The following is a 9,165-nucleotide window of genomic DNA, read 5'->3' as shown; positions in this document are numbered from 1 at the left end:
TCGTCTTCAGTATGAAATCAATTTGACTGCATGGCTCGCTGCAGCAGTGTCAGCATGCACATCATCACAGTAGTGTTTACAGCTACAAACGATAGGCTGCTGAAATAATTTTCTCTCCCACAAAACCCCAACCCCCCTGCCTGAATACATTGGGATATCTTTTTTTTTAAATCCTCTGGAGCAGAGAGAGGAGCTGTGGATTATTGTTATTGATTAATGCATCTGTTTCTTAGGGTCGAAAACACTAAACTCACAACTTCAAATTAAAGCGTTTAGTTTATTTAATAAAAAAGCACATGTTCAAAGTGAAAAGTGACAGTAGATATAGATTAGTTGCACTTTGGTGCTATATATATATATTTTTTTCTTTTCTTTAAATTATAAAAAAAAAAAATTCTTTTCTTTTTTTAAACACCTTGAATTCCAGGGGGGGCTCCGTTGGCGGTGCTCCGTTGGCGGGGATCCGTTGGCGGGGCGCAGCGCCCCTCCAAGACAATGGTGGGGGAAACACTGCATTTTCGATTATTTTTTGGGAGAATTAATAACACTCAAAATACAAATGTAGTTAAGTGGAGAGTCTGTAAAAAATGCTATCCTCAATACCAGTATATCGTGACACCCCTAGTAAGCACTCATATCAAATGATGCAATGGCTTTAAAGAGACAGAATCAGTAAATGTGAAATTGCAAGTTGGAATCTTTTTACTCAGTGGACAAAAATATTTAAATATAAGTACTACTCACCTCTGGAAGATCTTTGTGAAGGCCTTCAGTGGTCCTCAGCCAGCTGCGGTTCAACTCACTCAGCTCCAAAATGGGCTGAACCTTGAGCCGGACCGACTCTCCGGAGTGACGGATCATCTCCACAATCTCATCCCTGCTCTTGTTCTCCACATTGATCCCATTTATTTCCACAAGCCTGTCTCCTGGAACCAGACCTAGAGCCCGGTCCTTTGTCCCGGCACCTGGTTCGGCAAAGTGCACCACGCGCCGACACACCCCTCCGTCAGGCTGCCTCTCTAGCATGGTGGTTCTCCGCAAAGAGAATCCAAAATCCCCAGTGTTGCGCCGCTGTATCTCCAGCTCTCTTGGATCTGGTATTGGTGCAGCAACAAGCATGGGCAACTGTAGGTCAGCACCGGGGAAGGTCTTCTCCACCATCTCAGGAATGTGGACCTTACGGAAGTTTGGCTTGGAGCGGTACTTGAAAGAAGCTCTTCTCCAGTTTTTCCGATACAAATGTGAAGCCTCCTGCTGGGAAAAAGACACGTGCCTCTGGGCGGAAGAATTAAGTTCACCAAACTTCGCAGCTCTCTCTTTTACAGAGCTGCGCTGAGGGTCCAGATAATGGAACTTCACGTCCTCACCAGAGGGACTCATTTGCCCCATGTCCTGCCCCAGGGCGCTGCGAAGGCGCTCCACCTCCAGGTCTGTCAGGCTGAGCTCCGTGTTGGTAGCCACCTTGATTGGGATAGGACTAGAGATCTCCAGTCTGCCCTTGGAGTCCCTCTTAGTGCTCCCTCGGTTGAGGTGGAAGAATCCTCTACGAATGCTCATCTCTTCCAGGCTCTTCAACTCGGCCTGGGACATACGCTCTTTCTTTTCTTTCTTCTCTTTCTTGCCCAGGTCCTTCTCCTTCTCTTTCTTAATAAGGTGAAACATTCTCAAATTGCTCTGAAATGTTCTACCAGTTTCAAATGTCAACAGCAACGAAGGGACAGTTTTGCATATGATGAGAAAGCATCTATGTTACCTGTAAGGAGTAGGAAGAAGAGGGGGAGATTAGGAAGGAATAAGACTAAAGGTAGTAAGGTAATACTGGCTAATGTGCTTCAATGCCAATTATTGGCCAATCTTGTTTGACATGCACATTTGTAATTGCACATACAATATGTCAAATGTGCAAAACAAAGCTGCAGTAGACATTTCCAAGTCCTCATAGGATTTCATTTATCAAATGAACAAACAGTTACACATACAAGACATAAAACAAAATGGAGATATTCACTCAAGTACAGAGGCTACTATTGTACCCCATTTTTTGATAGCTTTAGTAACTTTAATTCACTCAGATAATACAAAATATGACCAAATACTTTATCGTAGGTTTTGACAAGACTCTATTGATGCCTTGGTTAAATTCACTAATATATATAATATTGTTCAATGAATGAGAAATGTATTTGTACTTAAAGTATAATTTATTAAGTATCATTTCAAATGAAGAACCTTTATTTGTAACAGTTATCTTTTTCTAAATGGTGGTATGACAAGATCTGTATACTTCTTTCAGCACTGTGTTTGTCATATTTATGTTATGTATGAAATATGATTAAAGCCTACAAAAATCCCTTATTTGACATGTTTATGTGACAATAATGTATCTAATCACACATGTTTGTTAGTTAAGCCATATCAGGTGCCAAGGTTCACAGTTGACACCATTTGAACATTCTTCCTATATCTTATTGTTGCAACACAAAAACAACAATATTGCTTATCATGTCACAACTTGTGTTGCAGTTGTTGTATCATTTTAATCAAACATTTGTTATCCATGCAAAGTATCAACACCCACTCCTAAACTCAGGAGAAAAGTGGAGTGTCATCTGTGGGAAATGGGACTGGCAGCACCTATTATTGCATTGAAGTCTGAACAGGAAATAAAGATTGTACTGAAGATTTGGTATATGTTCTCTCAGTTCTATACACTGACACATGTCTATTCCACTTTACATTGGAGCTGCCCTACATACAGACAGTGATATGAAGAGCTTTGACCTACTCTGTCTTGCTGTCAAATGTTCAGCATCACCAGGGGTGGAAAGTAACATGGTACATTTACAAGTATTGTACTTCTTACATACTTTTTTGTCATATTTGTAATAAACTTGAGTATTGCTATTCATTGCTACTTTATACTTCTACTCCACTATATTTCAGAGACAAATATCGTACTTTTTACCCGAGTACATTTATTTTAACATTCACAGTAACTCGTTTTGTACATTTAGAAACACATGATATGCTGATATGGTATAATGCAGTACTGTACTATTATCAATTGTCATTGTCAAATACTACCCATAATAATATAATACTGTGAAAAGATCCATTCTGCAACGAGTACCTTTACTTTTGATATTTGGAGTACATTTAGCTTATAATTCTGCCGTACTTTATATAGTTCTGAAATGGGCCATTATGCAGAATGAGTACTTTTTGTACTTGAGGTACAATTTGAGGTTAATAAGTTGCTAGTATTTGTAGTTTTACTGAAGTAAAGGATCTGAATACTTCTCCAACCTCAGGTCATCTGAGTGAAATGGGACTGACAGCGCCTATTATTATTATTATTATATTATCTTGAAAACATACATTTACTAAAGATTTAGTATATGTTTCCTTAGTCCAATACACTGACACATGTCTATGCCTCTTTACATTTGAACTGCCCTACATACAGACACTGGTAGGAAGAGCTTTGACCTCATCTGTCTTGCTATCAAATGTTCAGCATCACCACTAGAGTGATGCAGAACACCTGAACATGTGTGCCCAATACTCACAATGGAAGCTAAATGCCTTGCGGTAGCCATTTGTCACCCCATAAACAGTGAATTCGCACTTAATCCTCACTTAATTACATGATAAAACAGGCTATAAATTGGCTATTCAATCACTTTACAGCACTTTATAATTATGTGAATGTGATGACGTTTCATATGAAATAAGAATATGTTTTTATGTTTAGCTTTACTAAACTTAATAGGCTAACGTTTCACATGCTAAAGCTAGGATTTCGCTATGTCTAGCCCACAGCTTAATGTTCTCCCTTTAAGCTGCTTTGCCCTCATTCTCTAGCACCGGTGGCCTTAGGGAACACTTTCAGCAGAGAGTACAACAATGTTATTTAAATAAAATAACATATAGCAAACGCTATGAGCACATATGACACTGACATACATACCTGTCATTGCCCACGTTGTTTTCTTGCTTGAAGTTTTCAGCATTTTCCTCCTTGAAATTGACAGTAGGTGCGAGAAATGTAGGTACTGGTGATGCATTCAAATGCTTTCCGTAAACTCCGTTATAACTATATAGGATTCTTGGTCGGCTAGGAAAACGACCATGGGACACAACCAACCTGATTTGTGTTTTTGTTTGTCTTCTAAAAATAAATGTAGTGGTCATGTTTATGAAAGTCAAATATTGAGAGGAAAATTGAATTGTTATCATAATAAGAAAACAACTAACATGTATTACGATTCACGAAATATTTTCACCATCTTCATTTATACTGCTTACATACAATCCAACTTTGCATGTTAGCATATATGTGTAACATTTGTGCCAGATTTCGCCTTCTGCAATCGTATTAGGGTTGTCAATTACATCGAATTGCGGTAAATATCTAATAATTCCAATAGCACATGAAGGTAGCACCAGGGTAAACCGGACAGCAGTGACCCCTCCTGGTCTTTTTTATGAACTGGATCACTGGTTGTGCAGGTAAATCATTTTAGTACATAGCCTAAAGTGGTAAATACTCCCAAATGTTGATTTGAATGAGTCATCTTTGAACTCAAAACACAGACACATCTTCATTTCGTTAGATTTTGTTTGTCTTTTCTTAATCTCTCTCTTCCACTTTTATACATTTCATTTTTTATATATGATTACATTTTATCCCAACATTGTATATTACGGGATAAAATTGTCAAGCAAGACAGCACACGTTTGTTCAGATATATCTGGTTCAAGGTAAGTCAAGTAAAATCAAGCTTTTGGGCCCACTCCATGGCCCAGGAAACATACTGTGCAGGTTACACTCTATGCTGGCATAGTGATAAACAATGAGAATCTAGATCAGAGCCCTTGTGTATTGTCGCTCATTGGGCCACCTGAATATGAAGTTGCTGCTTTTAAAACTCATTATCCATCTATTTTTAAAGAATATTTTGTGGTTTCTTCTACAATGATTAGGAGTAAGTCGATGTATGAATTAATCAAGCAAAAAACATTGATTTGACTATTTTAACAGAAACATTTGCATAAAAAGCTTTACTGTCTCTTATAATCTCTTACATCTAAAGTAAAACCAAGAATGTTAAACACATACACTGAGTTTGTTACTGTTTCTTATTGAAATCCACTGAATGACTTTAATAATCACTTACTTCATAACTCATATTGATCAATTCTTAAACTACTTAATTGTTAGTCCAATACAAGTGCAGTCATAAATAGAAAATATATAAACCTCTTTTGTAAAAGTAGTGATACCACAGTGTACAAAAGCATTATTACCAAAATGTATTTTAAGTGCACTTCAGCCCATTTCATATTGATATGTATTAATGATTACATTTTTTGTGTTCATCACTTTTATTCTGCAGCTGGCATAGGATGAGCTTATATGTTTTAGTATATACAATATATAGCTTGGTTATTTCCCCAAGGGGTCAAAAATGTGTATCCTAACCAATAATAATACATGATTTGTTGAATATATTTTTGTCTGAATTGTTAAAGTTATCAAATAAATATAATGGAGTAGAAGTTTAGAATAGATTAAAATTCTGTATGTATCTTAACATTTTGGTTAAGTACAATGCCAGAGTACAACCACTTTATACAACACAAAATATAATTGTCCTTTGAAATAATTTACATAGTTTAAAACAAATAGTTTGCAAAGGAAATAGCTCCCATTGGAAGTTCCTCAGACTTCTTCTTATTGAAATAATTCACAGCCATGACTTTTTCCCTCTTCCTATCTTGGCTATATTGTGTAATTTAGACTTGCTGCGTTCCTTCTCATCTGGATTCCTCTTGGAAGTGCACTCCAGTGTGGAGTCTGTCTCGAAGGAGATGGCCGGCCCTTGGATTGGGGCCCCGCAGCTGCCCTTATCCCGGGACACTGAAGAAGTGGTCTGCAGGACGACCCTGCCCCGCAGACAATGTTTGAGCTCCAGCAACAGGGGGTTGTTGTTTGAGTATAAATCTGCCTGCTGTCCTGCATTTCTGTTGGAAACACAGCATGTGCAGCATGCCGAGAACAATACTCTGAAAATATAAATCCAGCCCAGGTAATGTAGCTCCACAATGTTCAAGATGAAGCAACCTAGACTGACGCTGAACATGAAGTTGAGGAAGATGGTCTTCTCTGTTGCTCGGGATACAAAGCAGTCAGTCCTGTTGGGACAGGGGTAGGTCTCGCAGCGGAAAAGGTGTGGAACTTCAAATCCAAACAGGTAATACTGTCCAATGAGGAAGATTATCTCCATGATGGAGCGCAGCAAAACATGTATGATGTAGATAAGTAGCACTTGGCTTGAGAGCTCTGTTGGGTCCTTTCCTACCTCTGGAATATCTTCTCCATGAAGGCTCTTCCCCTCACACTCCCCTCCCCTTAAACTCCAGTCCTCCTTGTTATAGGTTGCGTTATAGGGACTTTCAGCTGCCATTGTCGCCTCTATATCTCCTCCTGTCTGTTTGTCCCTCTCATAGGAAGGTGATGACCTTGGTTTCACCTCCACCTTCTTATCATCCTCTAACTTTTCATTCTTGGTGATTTTCTGCAACACGTATACAATGTAGAAGATAGAAGGTGTGGAGACCAGGACAATCTGAAAGACCCAGAAGCGCAGGTGTGAGACGGGGGCAAAAGTGTCATAGCAGACGTTGTTGCACCCGGGCTGCAAGGTGTTGCAGGTGAACTTGGACTGCTCGTCGCTGTAGACTGCGTCCCCCACCAGAGCCACCAGAAGGATGCGGAAAATGAGCAGCATCGTCAGCCACATCTTGCCAATGACAGTGGAATGGTTTTGAACCTCCGTTAGGAAGCGGCCAAGAATGGACCAGTCTCCCATTTCTGTGGAAACACGATGGTTACAACAATATTATTTTTACTTACGGTATTTAGGAGCTCACACAGGTCATCCAGGCCAACTGAATCGTGGCCTGGATGACCTAGTCACAATCTTCTTAGGTCACTTCATTTCTCAATAACATAAAAATATGAGACCAGGCAAAGTGCTCAATCTTTTTTTAAAGAAGAGACATCACAGTGTAGGAATTGTGTTAAAATCCTGCATTGAACATTTTACTACGATAAAAGTCAAAGAATTAAATATCAAAATAAAAGTCGTCATTATGTTGTATAGAATGCTTTCTGGTCATCTGATAAATAGATTGTCAAAATAAAATAACCACATTCTTAAGCCAATGTTTGTATACTCCTTTGTGAATTAATACTTTACAAAAGAATGAACACAACACAATAACATGAACACAAAAGTCTCAGGTAAAAGAAATTAATAACATTTTACTTCACTTTTCTTGCTATACTGACTATAGCTTTACATGAATTCACACACATGAGTAATAAATAAACAGCTTGATTTAACTGTAGTCATTTGTCAATGAAATCAACCTTAAAGTTATGTAAAGTGTAACGTAAAAACAAAACCCCAACTTCTAAAATCCCCCAAATTGGATCACATTTGATTTCTGTGACATTTGAGTTAGAATAGGCTCGATAAAGTCAATTTGAACAATGCCAAGCCCTAACTGAATCATAATGAAACTGAACTTCTAAGGACGCAGGAAATGCCCTGCAGTAAATGTGACTCAACAGTCTTACCAAGTAAGCAGGTGCATAAAACCAGACGTGTTTGTACATGTATGGCTTTCCAAAATTATAAAGGTTCATATATTGAGCTAGAAATCAACTGTGGATGTATATGAATATCGTAGAATATTGTGTTGTCACAATCTGGCATGACCTTCAGTGTTACTTCTTTCTCTTAATTTATTCAAAATGCTAAACCGTTTGTGTGTAGTGTTTAGGAGCAGATACTGCATTTAAATTACAAGCAGTTTCTCACGTTTACATTCAAAGAGACACCATTTCCTTTAACAGAAATATGTGTCTTTAAATTCCCTTTGGTCTACACATCATTTCTCAAAGTATTCTACATAATCTGCTACTACAAAAAAGATGAACAAGCTCAAATGTAATCAACTTCTTTGACATTCATTCTGTTCTGCTGTCCTGTAGGACCTTACCTGTGGAGAATTTGAGTTTCCCTTATCCAAAACTGGAAAAATATCAGAGGAAACAATCTGCATAACTATATCTTCGAGTGGAGCCCGTTGCTGGACGTTGTTGTGTATTTTTGAGCTGGATGTGGGGAGAATGGGCTGACCACACATATTCCCTAACTCGAACTGAAACATTTGTTGCACTGTATGTGAATAAAGGCTTTCAATGTACAGTGGGGCAAAGATGGAAATGTACAATGGGGGCACCTTTACTGAACAGCCATTCACAAACGAGCGTAGAGTTCAAAGAACCTGCTGGAAAGAGTGTGCACAATACTGATTCTAGCACCCAACTGTGTCCGCTTTCATTATAGAGCTCAAATACAAGTATTGTTTCTCAATGGAAGTGAGAAGAATCAACATATACAAATGTTCATGTCACTTATGATTCAAGTTTTAAGAAATATCAGCAACTTAAACAAAATATATACAACTTTTGATTGCTGTAGAAAGAAATACCGCAAACCATCCATCCATCCATCCATCTTCTCCCGCTTATCCGTGGTCGGGTCGCGGAGGTAGCAGTTCCAGCAGAGAGCCCCAAACTTTCTTTTCCCTGGCCACATCAACCAGCTCTGACTGGGGGATCCCAAGGCGCTCCCAGGCCAGCGAAGAGATATAATCCCTCCATCTGGTTCTAGGTCTACCCCTTGGTCTCCTCCCAGCTGGACGTGCCTGGAACACCTGGGAGGCGCCCAGGTGGCATCCTAACTAGGTGCCCGAACCACCTCAACTGGCTCCTTTCGACGCGAAGGAGGAGCGGTTCAACTCCGAGTCCCTCCCGGATGACCGAACTTCTCACCTTATCCCTAAGGGAGACACCAGCCACCCTGCGGAGAAAACCCATCTCGGCCGCTTGTACCCGCGATCTCGTTCTTTCGGTCATGACCCATCCTTCATGACCATAGGTGAGGGTAGGAACGAAAATGGCGCGGTAGACAGAGAGCTTTGCCTTCTGGCTCAGCTCCCTTTTCGTCACAACGGTGCGGTAAAGAGACTGCAGTACCGCTCCCGCTGCTCCGATTCTGCGACCCATCTCAAGCTCCATTGTTCTCT

The 9,165-nt window shown here is 39.5% G+C and overlaps 2 protein-coding genes across 2 annotated transcripts; both read right to left on the bottom strand.

Annotated features, from left to right (window-relative positions):
* Positions 1–744: 744 nt before the first annotated feature.
* On the bottom strand, positions 745–1,675 carry LOC104958514 (unconventional myosin-XVIIIa-like; the record flags this gene model as incomplete). Its single annotated transcript, XM_010786257.1, has 1 exon — positions 745–1,675. A coding segment is annotated over exon 1 (918 nt), but the record flags the coding sequence as incomplete, so codon positions are not given.
* A 4,075-nt stretch (positions 1,676–5,750) lies between these two features.
* LOC104958513 (gap junction alpha-6 protein-like) lies at positions 5,751–6,875 on the bottom strand. Its single transcript, XM_010786256.1, has one exon. It carries the CDS (start codon positions 6,873–6,875, stop codon positions 5,751–5,753), a length of 1,125 nt encoding a protein of 374 aa, XP_010784558.1.
* Positions 6,876–9,165: the final 2,290 nt, after the last annotated feature.

This window comes from Notothenia coriiceps, unplaced genomic scaffold, assembly GCF_000735185.1.
Source record: "Notothenia coriiceps isolate Sejong01 unplaced genomic scaffold, NC01 NC01_scaffold00028876, whole genome shotgun sequence".
Classification (NCBI taxonomy): Eukaryota; Metazoa; Chordata; class Actinopteri; order Perciformes; family Nototheniidae; genus Notothenia; species Notothenia coriiceps.
Note: the sequence above shows the minus strand (reverse complement) of the source record. Positions and strands in the feature narration are given on the sequence as shown.

Excerpts from the sequence above, each read along its gene's own strand:
- LOC104958513 (XM_010786256.1), bottom strand. The coding sequence starts at position 6,875 with ATGGGAGACTGGTCCATTCTTGGCCGCTTCCTAACGGAGGTTCAAAAC.